Here is an 18,049-nt window from a genome sequence, read left to right as displayed (position 1 = left end):
TTCCCCCATTTATTACAAGTGAATCATTTGCCAAAAAGATTTTTTTAATGCATAAAGCAATTTAATTTATCTTCAGTAGTTTAAAGTAAAAATATTTCTAGTCAACTTCTTTTAAAATTAAGGGAAAGAGGAGTCCAAGATGGTGAAGTAGGAGACCTTAATTTCTTTTGGCCCCAGGAATTCAGCTAGATAGCTATCAAATCATTCTGAACACCTGCATACTCAGCTGGAGATTGGAGAAAAGAATAGCTACAAATACAAAAAGACAAGCGATCATTTCCACAAGGTAGGAGGTGCAGAGAAATGAATCCAAGGTAATAATAGGAAGATAGACTCCAGGGGGAGGCAACCTCCGTCAGCCAGCTTCTAGCAAATGATAGAGCAGAGGAGCACAAAATCAGAACTTTTAGGAGTCTGCTTCTCTGAAGGGCATCCCTCAGGCAGCTAAGCAGGAGGTAGAACACTTGCTGGTACAGTGTGGTCCCAGGATTCTCAGGGTCACAAGAAACCCTGTGCAGCAGAGATCCCAGGTATCAGAATGGGGAAGCCAGCCCAAAAAGTGAGCCCAGGAGTGGGCTTTCAGCTCAGGCATGACATAAACTTTGATCCGCAGCACTGTTGGCCCCTACTCCTGCAGCACAGGCCCAACAAGTGGCAGAACCAGGGAGAGCACCCTTCCTCCTCTAGGAGGGATAGTGAGTAGCACACCACAGGATGCTTCTGGGTTTGGAGACTCAAAACAGGGCCACGTCCCTGAGATAGAAATGCTCAATCACAGGCTGGGTGAGCACAGATTGTGGCCAGAGACCAGGGAGACAGGAGTGATTGACTACTTTTCTCAGAGGGCTCACTGAGGAGTGGGGCCCCAAGCTTTCAGCTCCAGGCCCAGAAATTGTGAGACCACCATTTTCATTCTCATCCTCTAAACCTGCACAGAAAAACTTTAGGGAACAAAAACCACATAGAGGAAACAAGAGCAGATTACTTAGCCAGGCCCCCAGACAAGGATGCAGCAATTCTATCTGGGGAAAAGTTATTTCATAATCAACACAACATGCCCTCCCATAGAAGATGTGTGAGTCTATGGAGTTTGGTACAGGCAGGGGTGGATACAGATTGACCTGGATGATTTGTTAAGGGGCATGGACCAGGACACTGAAGCTCTGCGCTGGAGATTCCTGCATGGCCACATTTGCTCTAACCATCTAGAGAGAAGCAGAAAGATAGCAGGGAACAAATGCCACACAGCCAACCAGCTCACATTAAGTTCATCCCCCTGCAAAGGGTTGGGGCAACTCCACCTAGGCTAAGACACCTGAGAAGCCAAGCAACAGGCCTTTCCCTAAGAAGACTGACTGGAGGAACAGATGAATAAGCTTTTAAGCTTATTTCCCAGAGGCCTATAAAACTCCAGTGCCAGGGGGAAATAATATAAGGAGCTCCAGGTGTTCCCTTCCAACTTGCTTATACTTTAGGCTAAAATGTTATATTTCTTTATTAGTTTCTTTTCTTATTTTCTTTTTTTGACCCTGCTGCCATTTCAAATAGATTTGTATTTCCCAACCTATGTCTTAAGTCACTTTTTAACTTTTGTTTTCATATATATATATATATATATGTATATATATATATATATATATATATATATATATATATTTCTTATAGACTTATACCCCAAACATACTCCTTGGATTCACTTCTCTGCACCTCCTACCTTGTGGCCCATTTTTCACTCTATTCAATTTTATCCTGATATATATGCAAGTTCTGATTTTTTGCAATGTTGGGATATAGTGTCTTCTAATGCAGAGAACAAAAATCAAGCAAAAACAGGCAAATCACCCTGCTATGTCCACTCTGAGAGGTTATTATCTCTCTCCCTGTCCCCTCTCTTTTTTTTCTCTTTTATCTTTGTTTTTTATTGTTTTGGATCATCTTGGCTTTAATGGTGTATCTGTGGTAGCTTTAGACTACTTTGGATTTTTGTGTGGGTGCATTTTGCTTGGGCCATGATTGATATTTTGGACTCTGTACATTCCTTCAGCCATTTCTCAACAGAATGACTAGGGGGAAGAACTCCCAACAAAGAAAAGAACCAGAGAAAATGGTCTTTGCCACAGAACTAATGGATATGAATATAAGCAAGATATAAGAGATAGACTTCAAAGTAGCAATTATGAAGTCAATATTTAGGCCTCATAAAAGCATTAGCAACTAGGGGCGCCTAGGTGGCTCAGTAGGTTAAGCCTCTGCCTTTGGCTCAGGTCATGATCTCAGGGTCCTGGGATCAAGTTCCGCATCGGGCACTCTGCTCAGCAGGGAGACTGCTTCCTCCTCTCTCTCTCTGCCTGTCTCTCTGCCTACTTGTGATCTCTCTGTCAAATAAATAAATAAAATCCTTTTTAAAAAAAACATTAGCAACAATATAGAATCTCTGAGGGCAGAAATGTGGTCTAATAAGCCAAACTTAAAAATGCTATGAATGAAATACAGTCTAAACTGGATACTCTAACAACCAGGGTAAATGAGGCAGAAGAACAAATTGGTATTCTAGAAGATAAGCTGATAGAAAGGAAGGAAGCTGAGGAGGATAGAGATAAATAGCTAGAAGCCGATGAGAACAGACTTAGAGAGATCAATGATGCCATGAAATGCTCCAGTGTCAGAATTCTTGGGATCTCTGAGGGGGTGGAGAGAAAGAGAGGACTAGAAGATATACTTGATCAAATCATAGCTGAGAACTTACTTAACTTGGGGTAGAAAACAAGTGATCATGTCCAAAAGGCAGAGAGGACCCCTTTCAAGATCAGTAAAATAAATAAGATCGATAAAAATAAAGCAACACTGGCATATAGTAACAATATCAATTATTAAATTGATAACAATAAATCAATAAAAATAAAGATCAATAAAATCAATAAAAATAAAGAAACACTGGCATATAATAATGAAACTTTCACATCTTAGAGCCATGTAATCTGTCCTGAGAGCAACTTTGGAAAGATATTTCTTACATATGGAGGGAGGGTCATCAGAATAACATCAGACATGTCCACAGAAACCTGGAAACCCAGTAAGGGCTGACAAGACATATTCAGGGTACTAAATGAGAAGAACATGCAGTCAAAAATACTGTATTCAGCAAGGCTGTCATCCAGAATGGATGGAGAGATAAAGAGTTTCCAGAATAGGCAGAAACTGAGAGAATATATGACCACCAAGCCAGCCCTGCAAGAAATATCAAGGGAGATTTTATAAAAGAAGAAAGATCCCAAGGGTAATATGGACCAGAAATTTAGAGAGATAATCTATAAAAATAGGGATTTTACAGGCAATATGATGGCACTAAATTCATATCTGTCAATAGTACCCTCAATGTGAATGGCCTAAATGCCCCCACGAAATGACACAGGATTGCAAATTGGGTAAAAGAAACAGGACCCATCCTTACATAGTCTACAAGAGACTTATTTTGAACCTAAAGACACTTCCAGATTGAAAGTGAGGGGATGGAGAACCATTTATCAGGCCAATGGACCTCAAAAGAAAGCTGGTGTAGCAATTCTGATATTAGACAAATTAGATTTTAAACCAAAGACTGTAGTAAGAGATGCGGAGGGACACTGTATCATACTGAAAGGGTCTTTCCAACAAGAAGATCTAACAATTGTAAATATCTATTCCCCAACATGGGAGCAGCCAACTAGTCAACTGTTAACCAAAAAAAGAATCATGTTGATAATAATACATTAACAGTAGGAGACCTAAACACTCCACTCACAAAAATAGATAGATCATCTAAGCAAATCAACAAAGAAACAAGAGCTTTGATTGACACATTGGACCAAGGACTTCATAGATATATACAAAAATTCCACCCTAAAATAAAAGAATATTCATTCTTCTCCAGTGCACATGGAATTTTCTCCAGAATAGACCACATACTGGGTCACAAATCAGGTCTCAACTGATACCAAAAGATTGAGATTATTCCCTGCATATTCTCAGACCACAATGTTTTGAAACTTGAACTCAATCACAAGAAAAAATTTGGAAGTAATTCAAATATTTGGAAGTTAAAGAGCATCATGATAAAGAATGAATGGGTCAACCAAGGAATCAAAGAACTTAAACAATTCATGGAAACTAATGAGAATGAAAACACATCAGTCCAAAACCTATGGGATACTGCAAAGGTGCACTAAAGGAGAAAGAACATCAAATAAAACCTAAGACAAGCAGGAGAAGAGAAATAATAAAGATTAGAGCAGAGTTCAATGAAATAGAAACCAGAAAAAACACTAAGACAGATCAACAAAACTAGAAGCTAGTTCCACAAAAGAATAAGATCAATAAACCACTGGTCAAACTTATCCAGGAAAAAAGAAAAAAAAAAGGACCCAAATTCATAAAATCATGAATGAAAGGGGAGACATCATGACTAACAGCAAGGAATTGAAACAATTATTAGAAATTATTACCAGCAACTATATGCGAACAAATTAAGCAATCTGGAAGAAATGGATGCCTTCCTGGAAATATACAAACTAACAAAACTGAAACTGGAAAATATAGACAACTGAATAGACCAATAACCAGTAACAAAATTGAAGCAGCAATCAAAAACCTCCCAAAAAAACAAAAGTCCAGAGCCAGATGGCTTCCCAAGGGAATTCTACCAAACATTTAAAGAAGAAATAATACCTATTCTACTGAAACTGTTCCAAAAAATAGAAACAGAAGGGAAAACTTCCAAACTGCTTTTATGAGGCATTACACTGATCCCAAAACCAGGCAAAGACCCCATCAGAAAGAATTACAGTCCAATATTCTTGATGAACATGGATGCCAAAATACTCAAGATCCTAGCCAATAGGATCTGACAGTACATTAAAAGGATTACCTATCATGACCAGGTGGGATTTATGCCTGGGATGCAAGTGTTAAACTTGCAAATCAATCAGTGTTATACAGCACATTAATAAAAGAAAAGAGAAGAACCATATGGTCCTCTCAATTGATGCAGAAAAAGCATTTGACAAAATACAGTATCCTTTCCTGATTAACTCTTCAGAATGTAGGGATAGAGAGAACATATCTCAATATCATAAAGGCCATCTCTGAAGAGCCCACAGCGACTAACATTCTCAATGGGGAAAAACTGGGAGATTTTCCTTTAAGGCCAGAAACACGACAGGGATGCCCATTCTCACCACTTTTGTTCATCATAGTACTAGAAGTCCTAGCCTCAGCAATCAGACAACAACAACAACAAAAAATAAAAGGCATTCAAATTGGCAAAGAAGAACTCAAACTCTCTCTTCACAGATGACATGATACTTTTTGTGGAAAACTCAAAAGACTCCCCAAATTACTAGAACTCATACAACAATTCAGTAAAGTGGCATGATACAAAATCAATACACAGAAATCAGTTGCATTTCTATACACTAACAATGTGGATGAAGAAAGAGGTATTAAGGAATCAATTCCATTTACAATAGCACCAAAAACCATAAGATACCTAGGAACAAACCTACCAAAGACATAAAAGATATATATTCTAGAAACTACCTAATGCTTATGAAAGATACTGAGGAAGACACAAAGAGTTGGAAAAACATTCCATGCTCATGGGTTGAAAGAATAAACATTGTTAAAATGTCTATGCTGCCAAGAGCAATCTACACTTACAGTGAAATCCCTATCAAAATGCCACTGACATTTTTTGCAGAGCTAGAATAAACAATCCTGAAATTTATATGGAACCAGAAAAGACCCCAAATTGCCAGGGATTGTTGAAAAAGAAAACCAAAGCTACGGGCATTACAGTGCTTGACTCCAAGGTATATTACACAGCTGTGATCATCAAGAAAGCATGCTATCAGCACACAGACAGACTCATAGATCAATGGAACATAATAGAGACCCCAGAAATGGACACTCATCTCTATGGTCAACTAATCTTTGACAAAGCAGGAAAGAATATCCAGTGGAAGAAAAGACAGGTTCTTCAATAAATGGTGCTGGGAAAATTGAACAGCCACATGCAGAAGAATGAGTCTGGACCATTCACTTACACCATATACAAAGGTAAACTCTAAATGGTTGAAAGACCTCAATGTTAGAAAGAAATCTATCAAAGTCCTAAAGGAGAACATAAGAAGTAACCTCTTCAACATTGGTCACAGTGATGTCTTTCAAGACACATGTATAAAGGCAAGGGAAACAAAAGCAAAAATGAACTATTGGGACTTCATCAAGATAAAAAGCTTTTGCACAGCAAAAGAAATAGTCAACAAAACAAAGAGGCAATCCACAGAATGGGAGAAATAATTGCAAATGACGTTATGGATAAAAGACTGGTATCCAGATCTATAAAGAACTTCTCAAACTCAACACCCAAAAAATAAATAATCCAGTCAATAAATGGATAAATGGGCAGAAGAGTTGAACAGACATATCTCCAAAAAGAAGACATACAAATGGCTAACAGACAAATGAAAAAATGTTCAACATCACTAGCCATCAGGGAAATACAAATCAAAACCACAATGAGATACTACCTTACTCCCATTAGAATGGCAAAAATTAAAAAGACAGGAAACAAGTGTTGGTGAGGATGTAGAGAAAGGGGAACTCTCTTACACTGTTGGTAGAATGCAAGCTGATATATCCACTCTGGAAAACAGTATGGAGGTTTTTCAGGTTATTAATAATAGAATTACCTTAGGATGCAGTAATTACACTACTAGGTATTTACCCAAAAAATAAAGATGTAGTGAAAAGAATGGGCACATACATCCAAATATTCATAGCAGCAATGTCCACAATACCCAAATTGTGGGAGGAGACAAGATACCCTTCAACAGATGAATGGATAAAGAAGATGTGGTTCATATATACAATGGAGTATTACTCAGCCATCAGAAAGGATGAATACCCAGCATTAGCATCAACATGGACAGAACTAGAGGAGATTATGCTAAGTGAAATAAGTCAAGCAGAGAAAGACAGTTATCAGATGGTTTCACTCATATGTGGAACCTAAGGAAAAGCACAGGGGAAGGGAGGGAAAACTGAATTGGAAGAAATCAGAGAGGGAGACAAACTATGAAAGACTCGACTCCAGGAAACTAACTGAGGGTTACAGAAGGGAGGACATGGAGGATGGGTTAGCTGGGTGATGGGTATTAAGGAGGGCACATGTTGTGATGAGCACTGTGTGTTATATGCAACTAATGAATTGTTGTTCATTAAAAACTAATGATGTACTATCATTGCACATATTAATAGTAATAAATAATTTAAAAATAAAATTAATTAATTAAGGGAAAGATACTATTTAAATCAATAAATACAAAAAGGTTTTAAATTTTCTGACTTTTCAACCAGCTACAATAAACATGAATTATTTTATTAGAAAATATAACTGTTACAAAAATTAAAAATAAATAAGTTGCTGCTACAAAACTGCAACATAGCATATAGTTTACTAGTTCTGTTATAGTCAGAAAGATAGGAGTGGGTGATAATGGTGATATGGGTGAAGGTAAACAGAACAAAGATGGGTAAAAAGGGTATGAGGGAAAGGAGCTTTAGAGAGAGTAAGAAGAGAAAAACAGAAAAAGTGCTTTATTACATGAGTTAGTTATATGAGGTCACCAACAGGAACATATCCTCTGACTAAGGTTCTATAATGAGAACCACCTCATTTGGATGATTTCATTGTCCTGGTGTCTTCAAGCCAGGGGAAAGGAGATGCTTCTCTTGTAAAACACACCATCAGCAAGATTTCGCTGTCCCACCCTGGACCAGAGGAATCGTGGAGTGATGGTCTTCACCTTGGTTGGAGGAGTGCTCATTCTCACTTCTACACACCTGGATGACAGGGAGCCAAAATGCTGGCATCTGGCAGCCGGCATCTATCACTACCAAAAGGGCTCAAAGACAATGCTCAACTCGGGCTTTTCTTCTTGAAGTGCTTCTAATGCACATTTTGTATCATAATTGAAATACATTTCACATAACCTGTAAGAACAAATTGACAGCCTTGTGTTATAGTCTTCAAAGAGCACTCTCAGAGTTTTGCCTTAAAAACCTCATCTCCTTACTTCCCTTAACCTAACATACTTCTAAGCTCTCCAATGCTATACTTCATGCCTATTGTTTTTCTGTTATATTTTTAACCTTCAAGTTTGGAAATATTTAAACATGTTAATTTAGAGAGAATGGTAGTGAGTCCCTATTCCTATTACCCAAATTTGACAACTAATAACCCATTGCCAGGGACACCTGTGTAGTTCAGTCAGTTAAGCATCTGCCTTCAGCTCAGGTTATGATCCCAAGGTCCTGGGATTGAGTACCATGTTATCGGGCTCCCTGCTCAGTGAGGTGTCTGCTTCTCCTTCTCCCTCTGCCCTCCTCCCCTGCTCATGCTCTTGCTTTCTCTCAATCTCTGTCTCTCAAATAAGTAAATAAGATCTTTTTAAAAAATACATTAAAAAATAACTCATGGCCAATCTTGTTTCATCTATCACCCACCTACACCTGACATCAATGGATTATTACAAACACAGCATTGCATGCATCTATAAATGTTGCACTATGTGACACTAAATGAAGGTTTTTAGAAACACAACCACCAATGCCAATATCACACTTAAAAAGTTAACACTGATTCCTTAATATCAATATATGTCCAGTCAGTATTTAAATTTCCTCAATTAGCTGATACATTTTTTATATTAGGTTCATTTAATCAGGAGCGAAGTAAAGTTCTCACATTGCAACTGTTTTGTGTGCCTCTCAAGTCTTCTTTGATATATAATTTCTTCCCTCTTGTCTCCTTTTTTTCTTAAGTTTCCCTTGCAACTTAGCTAAGAAATCACACCATTTGTCCTGCACCATTTCTACCAATCTTGATTTGGTTGTGTTATTGATTGAATGTTTGTGTTTCTTCAAAATTCCTACACAGAAACCCTAATCCCTCATGTGATGGTATTTGAAATGGGACATTTGGGATATAGTTAAGGTTAGATGAGGTCATGGGAGTGGGTCATCACAATGAGATCATTCCCCTAAGGTAAGAGATGCCAGGGAACACAGTGTCCCTGTCTCTGTCTCTCTCTTCCACATAAGTATATGGGTAAAAGACAGCCATCTGCAAGCCTGGAAGAACGCTCTCACCAGAACCTGAATTGGTTGGCACTGTGATCTTAGACTTCCCATATTCAAAACTGTGAGCAATAAATATCTGTTGTTTAAGGCACCCTGAGCTAATGAGACAGGTTGATTGTATCCAGAGGTTCCTTGGTCAGTCTGAAGCCTGTCCTTCATCTGCAGAGTGTCCCTCAGGGCTAGGTCAGTGACTTCAGATACAGTAATGTCTCAGCTTCATCCTGGTCTACCCTTCCCTTTTTCATTCTATTTCTTTTCACTCTGAGAATGTTAGCTTTTCCTGCAGTACCTGTGCTCCACTGTGTCTACATAAGGATGCACACTTCTGTTTATTTGAGCCTGCATTCCAACTGGTTCTCAGCCTTGAGGTCATGAACTAGAACAGAAACCCAGGACTAATAGAATTTATATTACTTAAGTAAGATAGAGATAACAAATAAGCAAGAAAGTAATGTAGCAGGTATGTATGATGGTGATCACACTACGGAGGAAAATAAGCGAAAAAGGGAGGAATATGCTGGACTGTTATTTTCAGTAGGATGGTCAGAGACAGACACAGAAGAAGACCTCTAAGCAGAGAATTTAAGGATACATGAGAACAAGACACATGGATATCAAAGGGGAGAGAGGTTCAGGCAGAGGGAACAGGAAATGCCAAGTTCTGGAGGTGACCATGTTTTTGCAAAACTGCAAGATCAGTGTGTGTGGAGCAGAAGGAACATGTATTAGGAGACAATGAATTTGCAGAAAGAGCAGAGACTGGATCACAGGAGGCCTTGGGCACTGCCATGGATTTGTGGATGTTACTTTCAATGTGATAGGGAGTCACTAGAGCACGTGGGTAGGAATGATATAATCACTTGCTCCTGTTTTAGCTGCACCCTCCATCTGCCATGGTCAGGATAGTAATAGATGCAGAGTAGCCTGGAAGATGCCATCAGAACAATTCAGACAAGGGGGACAGTGGCCTGAACTAGGGTAGGAGTCATGAAGCTGGCATATTACGGAAGCAGAACAAACAGGACATGCCAATGAGTTGATGTGCATATAAGAAAGTTGACCTAGAGTGATGGGGTTTTTTGTTGTTTTTGTGGCATTGTTTTGTTTGTTTTTGGCTTGAGCAATTCTCACTGAGTAACCATTGACTGAGATGAGAAAGAAGCAGAAGAGGGGCCAATACACGTTTGGATTTAGACATGTAAAGTTTAGCACATTTATTAGACATATGAATGGAAAGGTCAGATTAATATTTTGACATGGAATTCATGCAGGTATAAATTGGCTGGCACAGCATATATATGGTAAAGCCAGAACACTGGATGATATCAACATGGGATAAAGTATAGAGGAAAAAAAATAGCTCAATGATTGAGTTCTGGTGTTTCAGCATGTACAGGTCAGGATGATAAAGAGAATCCACAAAAGGAGACTGAGCAGAAATAGCAAATGAAGGAGAAAAAAATCCAGTGTGGAGAAGGTGTAGCCCCTAAAGCCAAGTGAGGGAAAGTTCTTCTGGCAAGAACATGATTATCAGGATTGACAAAGGTACAGGACTCACTAGGAAGCTCTTACTGGAGAGGTAATGAATACCAGTGGTATCACTAGTAATAAAACGCAACACAATGCACACAAACTGGCTTATGGAATTTCTAAACTTGACATTTCTGGAACTTTCTTTTCTCATTTCAAATCCTAAGAACACCCTCACTGTGCAAAGACCTTTGCAATTAAGAGGAATCATGGACTGCTCTAGGTCTACAAAGTACCTTTGGTCCCTTACAGGGTCATATAATTTTATTTGGCCACTTTCATTGGGACTTGGGTTTCTTTCAGGAATATGAATGGAAACTCTTTTGACACCCAACTGAAACTTAATTATTCTAACTGTCTGGATGAAGTTAAATATGTGGTTTGTGAATCATAAAAAAGTCTGCAACAAGAGACACAGACCCAACCTCAGTCTGAATACAAATGAAGCCATCCTGGGTTTTGATAACTCATCAACTTGTCCTTAGTACTCTGAACACTGCCACATAAATATGTGCAAAGCATACTTACTTCAGGCTTTTTAGGAGGCAGCCCTGCTGTTTTAACACTTCACAGAGCAGCATGACCCCTAGATCACCCAGGTCATTACTGCCCAGGCTCAGCTCCCGCAGGCTCTTATTGGAGGTCAGAAGTGTGGAAAGATCCCAGCAACAGTGTGAGGTGAGGCTACAGCCATCTAATCTGCAAGAAAGAGGGTGATTTAGAGAAAATGTCCCCTTAACTATCCTCCTAGATCCCCCAGATCTCAGCCTGCAATGTTTGAAATGCACAAAAAGCACAGGATTAATGAATTTGGAACAATTTTATGTGCCTGTGGTTATTCTTCTCCCATTTCAGATGAAGGTATTTTTTCCAGTCTCCTGGATTGTGCAGATCCAATCAGTAATAGTTTGTGAACTGATTTTTCCAAAATTCTGTGGCTCTCTCCAAATTTCCCTTAAACACAAGTGCCATACTGCCCTACTCTTGTGGTGAAATCCAGTTTTTACCTTTATACCACCGAGAAATAGAACTCCTCCCAGTCCCATGATCCTGTAATAAGCCAAACCTTAGGAGATCACCATCACTTCTCAGATAAAAATCATCCCACCATCATTCCCCCCACCTTAGCCACCATGAATTCCCATCACTGTAATTAGCTAAGGGACTTACTCCAATATCTGAAGCTTACAGTTGGGGTGCAAGAGGCCCTCACAGAGTAGCTTAACTCCCGTGTCTCCAAGAGCATTGCCCCGTAGGTAAAGGTGTGTGAGCTTCTGGTTAGTGCTGAGCACTGATGACAAAGCTGAACAACAGCCTGATGTAAGGCCAGAATTCATCAACCTGGAGAAGGAACAAGGAAATGAGGCCTCAATGTTCAGCCTTTCTTGAACATTGCAAAGCTATCTTAGCACAGGAATCTCATCTCATCTAAAAAAGTGCATCCTTGAGCCACTTGGGTGGCTCAGTTGGTGAAGCGTCTGCCTTTGGCTCAGGTTGTTGTCCCAGTGTCCTGTGATCAAGCCCCATGTCAGGCTCAGTGGAGAATCTGCTTCTCCCTCTCTCTGCCCCCCACCCCAAACTGGTTCTCTCTCTCTCTCTTTCCCTCTCTCTCTCAAATAAATTAAATCTTAAAAAAAAAAGCTGCATCCTTCTCCTTCAAGGTCAGGACCCAGCCTCTTGGATATAATCTGAGGAAAGCATGACTCTGTCTCTGGACCCATAAGAGAGACAAATAATAGTCACAGTAGCTGCTTTGCTGGGATTGGTGGAAGAGACAGAAAAAGCAAACTGATTCAGATTTCTTACACATTCTTCTTCCTTCTTACACATTCTTCTTCCTTCTTACACATATTACCTCTGCCATGCATGCTCTTTACCACCACACCTACCAGAAATACATCCCAGATTATCCTTCACTGGTAATTCCAACAACATTTCAAAGAGTTGCCTTATTGGATTCTCACATTAACTGAGTAAGGCAGCAGTGCAGCTGTAACTATTATGGGTCTTTTGCAGACTAGAAATCAGTTTATTGAATCCTATGTTTCTCTTAAGTTGAAAAAGCAAGTGTTTAGTGGGGAGAGACATGAATTTAAGCCTTATAGGGCCATCCTTCTTCTGTGGCCCTTCTATCCATATCACCCTTCCTTCTGCAGTGGTAGGGGGCTCTCAAGGCTTAGAGCTCTAGATTTTTATTACACTCAGTGGGACTAAGAAGTTTGGTGTGCTGCATTTGGGTCAAATTGAATATATTCTCTCACCCAACAGAACATGAAGGTTCTAGGAGAGAGAGCTGCATCCCTCTAGCGCAGAAGCTCAGAGGTGGGTATACAGTACACAGAAAGCCACTTATGCTAGGCCTTCAACGAAACCTTGACTTAACAACATCTCATGCAGTCACATTCCTTCCTGCAGGAATCCTTAACAATAACATGTTCATAAGTGCCAAGATGTCTTAGAATCAGGAAAAATAGAAACATAGAAAGTAGCACCAACAGGTGATCAAAAGAAAACAGAAGTATTTATCTACTTACTGGTTTCCATCTTGGCAGTCAGGGATGAATCATAATTTAAAAAAAAAAAACTGAATATGCAAGACAAAGAGGGGAATAAATCCCAAGATGGATGAATTAAAAAACAAACAAACAAACAAACAAACAAAAAACAAGCAGGGTAAGGCTTCTAGTAAGAACTTTATTTCCAGCTGAGAATAATTTCATCAGATGGTCCTTAATTAATGTGCTGAAGGGATTTGCAAGATTATTAGCTATTATGAGCCAAATGTTTGTGTCATATTGAAATCATATGTTGAAATCTTAACCTTCATTGTGATGGTAGGAGTGCAGGTTTTAAGAAGTAATTACATCATCAGGGTGGAGTCTCCATGATGGAATTAGTGCCCTGATAAAACAGACCCCAAAGAGTTCCCTTGCCACTATTGTCATGTGAAGACACAACAATAAGGTGGCTATTTGAAAGCCAGGAAAGAAATGATCTACAGGCACCTTGATCTTGGGCTTCCAGCCTCCAGAACTGTGAGTCATGTTTGTTGTTTGAGTCACCCAGACCATGGTGTTTTTGTTACAGCAGCCTGAACAGACTAGATGAAGATGAAGAACAGCAAAGATGAAGACCATTCCAGAAAACTGAATATACTCATCCAAAAGGAAAGGAAAAATTATTTTGTAAGCTACAAAATGGCAAGCTTTGCCATCATTTCCAGAAAATGACTAGAAGGGATTATGAACAGGTGTTTGACTAGCAGGGCACGAAATGGCAGCACAAGGTGATTTTGTTAAATATAAGTCACATCTCAATTATCAAAATGTTAATTATTATTGAGACTGAGTGATGGGTGTATGGAGTGCATAATGACATGTTTAGGCAATCAAACAAACAAGTTCTACCCAGCAATCCACTTGATTAGAGGAATGTAACCAACATCACACATCTTGGTCTCAATCAATTCATTTGACTCAGTTCTACATTCACTGAGTAAAGATATCTTGCCATGTACTATATTGTTAAATGATTGTGTTTTTTTTAAAAATTACTAATATGTGCTTATGTTATAAAAATGTGTCAGAAAGAAAATTAAGGAATAAGAAATGCAACAAGTTTGTTTCATTTCTACACAATAATAATTTTGGCTGAAATAATGACTTAAAATGGGATTATCTCATAGAATTACAACAAAACCAAGATGTAGGTATCATTTTTGTCCTTATTTTTAAATGGAAAAGCTGGGAAATTACTTGAAAAATAAGAAGGAGTTTCCTAGATGGACTATGATGATGGGTGAATACTTTGCATACTAGGCAAAAGGAAAGTGGTAAGCAAAGGAAGGAAGGGTAAAAGAGGTCAAATTCTTAGAACTAAAAGCTTACTAAATATGACTCAGAATGGAGTGAAGGGTGTGGCAGAAGCAATGATCTAAAGCTGATCAGGGACAATTTTGTGTACTATGCTAAGACACAGCAACTACACTCTGACTTCAAAGAACTTTGGAAGTTTGTTTGGTTTTTTAATTTTTTTTAAAATTTATTTGACATAGGCAGCTAGAGAAGAAATACAAGCAGGGGAGTGGGAGAGGAAGAAACAGGCTCCGGGCTCAGCATGGCTTAGTCCCAGGACCCTGGGATCATGACCTGAGCCAAAGGCAGACACTTAACAACTGAGCCACCCAGGTGTCCCCTTTTGAAGTTTTTTTGAGAAAAAGTGTGATATTATCAAATCTGCATTTTAGAAAACTCCTCTGGTGTTTTGAAAAAGAAAGAAGCAGGTAAAGGGAACTGAAAGTAAAGACTATCTAGGTTTTTCCTCTGTTTACTGGCTAATCAGCCTTCTGGAAAGTCCCAGTATTCAACAAGGCACTAAAGAAAGGGCAGGAAGGGGACAAAGGATGACGGTGGAGAGTAAGTTATAAGAATTAAAGAATTTTGCAATTGCTCACTATGAGGCATTTATGTACTATGGGAGTGGGGGAGTGCAAAATGCAACCAAAAATAGAGGCCTAAAATTCAGGACATGTGGCCATACCTAACACTTGATCTTAGCCAAAAGGCCGAGAAGCGACGGCCATACCTAACAAAATATAAAATGCCTTAAAGGGTGACTTCATTAATTATGTTTATAGGTTTCCATCTCAAAAGAAATATCCACACATAAATAAAGTTATATATACAAATATGTTTTTTCATAGTTACTTGTAATAATAAAAAAGGAAAAAGTCATCCAAAAATTTATCATTCAGTAAGAACCTAAATAAATTACTGTAATGTATACTATGTAATATTATGCCCAAATCTGTAGATCTATATATGTCAGCATGGTAATAAATTCCTGATAAATTTAAGAAGATATCATAAAAAAGACTCCACAAAAAATTGCTAGAACAGATACAAGAATTTAGTAAAGTCACTGTATACAAAATCAATGTACACAAGTCTGTTGCATTTCTATATACCAATAATGAAGTAGCAGAAAAATAAATCAAGGAATTGATCCCATTTATAATTGCACCAAAAACAATGAGATACCTAGGAATAATCCTAACCGAAGAGGTAAAAGATCTGAAAACTATAGAATACTTACAAAATAAATTGAAGAGGACGCAAAGAAATGGGGGAAAAATCCATCTAGTAGACTGGAAGAATAAACATTGCTAAAATGTCTATACTACCCAAAGCAATCTACACATTTAAAGCAACCCCCTATCAAAATAACACCAGCATTCTTCAGAAAGCTAGAACAAACAATTCTAAAATTTGCATGGAACCAGAAAAGAGCCCAAATAGCCAAAGCAATCCTGAAAAGAAAAATGAAACTTGAAGCATCACAATTCTAGACTTCAAGGTATATTACAAAGTTGTAGTCTACAAGACAGTAAGATACTCACACAAAAACAGGCACATAGATTCATGGAACATAATGGAGAACTCAGAAATTGACCCTCACCTTTATGGTCAACTAATCTTTGACAAAGCAGGAAAGAGCATGCAATGGAGAAAGATGGTCTCTTCAACAAACGGTGCTGGGAAAATTGGATGGCCACACATAGATGAATGAAACTGGACCATTCTCTTACACCATACACAAAGATAAGCTCAAAATAGATGAAAGACCTCAATGTGAGAAAAGAAACCACCAAAATCCTAGAAAGGAAAAAAGGAAGCAATTTATTTGACCTCAGCTGCAGCAACTTCTTGCTAGACATGTCTCCAGAGGTGAGGGAAACAGAGACAAAAATTAACCATTGGGACTTCATCAAGATAAAAACCTTCTGAAGAGTGAGGAAACAGTCAAAAAAACCTAAAAGTTAATGTTCAGAATGGGAGAAGATTTGCAGATGATATCTGATAAAGAGTTGGTATCCAAAATCTATAAAGAACATATCAAACTCAATACCCAAATACAAATAACCCAGATAAAAAATGGGCAGAGGGGCACCTGGGTGGCTCAGTGGGTTAATGCCTCTGCCTTCAGCTCAGGTCGTGATCCCAGAGTCCTGGGATCGAGCCCCGCATTGGGCTCTCTGCTCAGCAAGGAGCCTGCTTCCTCCTCTCTCTCTGCCTGCTTCTCTGCCTACCTGTGATCTCTGTCTCTCAAATAAATAAATAAAATCTTTTAAAAAAATAGGCAGAAGGCATGAATAGACATTTTTCCAAAGAAGACATCCAGATCACCAACAGACTCATGAAATAGATGTTCAATATTTCCCACCTTCAGGGAACTACAAATCAAAACCATGATGAGAGCACCCCACACCTGTCAGAATGGCTAAAAAACACAAGAATCAACAGATGGATATAGGAGTCAAGATGGCGGAGAAGTAGCAGGCTGAGACTACTTCAGGTAGCGGGAGATCAGCTAGATAGCTTATCTAAAGATTGCAAACACCTACAAATCCAATGGGAGATTGAAGAGAAGAAGAACAGCAACTCTAGAAACAGAAAATCAACCACTTTCTGAAAGGTAGGACGGGCAGAGAAGTGAATCCAAAGCGACGGGAAGATAGACCGCGGGGGGAGGGGCCGGCTCCCGGCAAGCAGCGGAGCAACGGAGCACAAAATCGGGACATTTAAAAGTCTGTTCCGCTGAGGGACATCGCTCCAGAGGCTTAACCGGGGTGAAGCCCACGCAGGGTCAGCGTGGCCTCAGGTCCCGCAGGGTCACAGAAGGATCAGGGGTGTCTGAGTGTCGCAGAGCTTACAGGTATTAGAACAGGGAAGCCGGCTACAGAGACAGAGCCGAGGAGTAAGCTCTAAGCTCGGGTTACCTTGAACCAGTCGCAGGCTCGGTCAGCTCGGAGCGTGGCCGGAGGCAGGGTGACAGGAGTAAATCGGCGCTGTTCTCTGAGGGCGCACTGAGGAGTGGGGCCCCGGGCTCTCGGCTCCTCCGGGCCGGAGACTGGGAGGCTGCCATCTTCATTCCCGCCCTCCTGAACTCTATGGAAAGTGCTCAGGGAACAAAAGCTCCCGAAAGCAAACCTGAGCGGATTACTCAGCCCGGCCCCTGGTAAGGGCGGTGCAACTCCGCCCGGGGCAAAGACACTTGAGAATCACTACAACAGGCCCCTCCCCCAGAAGATCAACAAGAAGCCCAGCCAGGACCAAGTTCACCTACCAAGGAGTACAGTTTCAATACCAAGGAGAGCAGCGGAATTCCAAAGGAGGAGAAAGCAAAGCACGGAACTCATGGCTTTCTCCCCATGATTCTTTAGCCTTGCAGTTAATTTTTTTTCTTTTTCAATTTATTTTTCTTCTTCTGCTAAATTTTTTTAACTTTTACCCTTTTCTTTTTTAACGTTTTTTTAACTAGTTTATCTAATATATATATA

General features: G+C 39.4%; 1 protein-coding gene across 2 annotated transcripts in view; it reads right to left on the bottom strand.

The window, feature by feature from the left end:
* Positions 1-7,483: 7,483 nt before the first annotated feature.
* LOC111139817 (NLR family pyrin domain containing 3) overlaps positions 7,484-18,049 on the bottom strand; it is a 56,718-nt gene continuing 46,152 nt past the window's right edge. For both annotated transcript variants that reach the window (XM_022492235.1, XM_022492236.1), the window contains 3 exons: positions 11,881-12,051; positions 11,239-11,409; positions 7,484-8,031 (listed from right to left, as the gene is read on the bottom strand). In XM_022492235.1, the coding sequence (XP_022347943.1) occupies positions 7,932-8,031; positions 11,239-11,409; positions 11,881-12,051 (442 nt within the window). In that variant the 3' untranslated portion in view covers positions 7,484-7,931. The remainder of the gene's footprint in view (positions 8,032-11,238; positions 11,410-11,880; positions 12,052-18,049) is intronic.

The sequence above is a fragment of the Enhydra lutris genome, unplaced genomic scaffold, assembly GCF_002288905.1.
Source record: "Enhydra lutris kenyoni isolate GAN:26980312 unplaced genomic scaffold, ASM228890v2 scaffoldscaffold120, whole genome shotgun sequence".
Lineage (NCBI taxonomy): Eukaryota > Metazoa > Chordata > Mammalia > Carnivora > Mustelidae > Enhydra > Enhydra lutris.
This window is presented reverse-complemented; position numbering and strand designations above follow the sequence as displayed.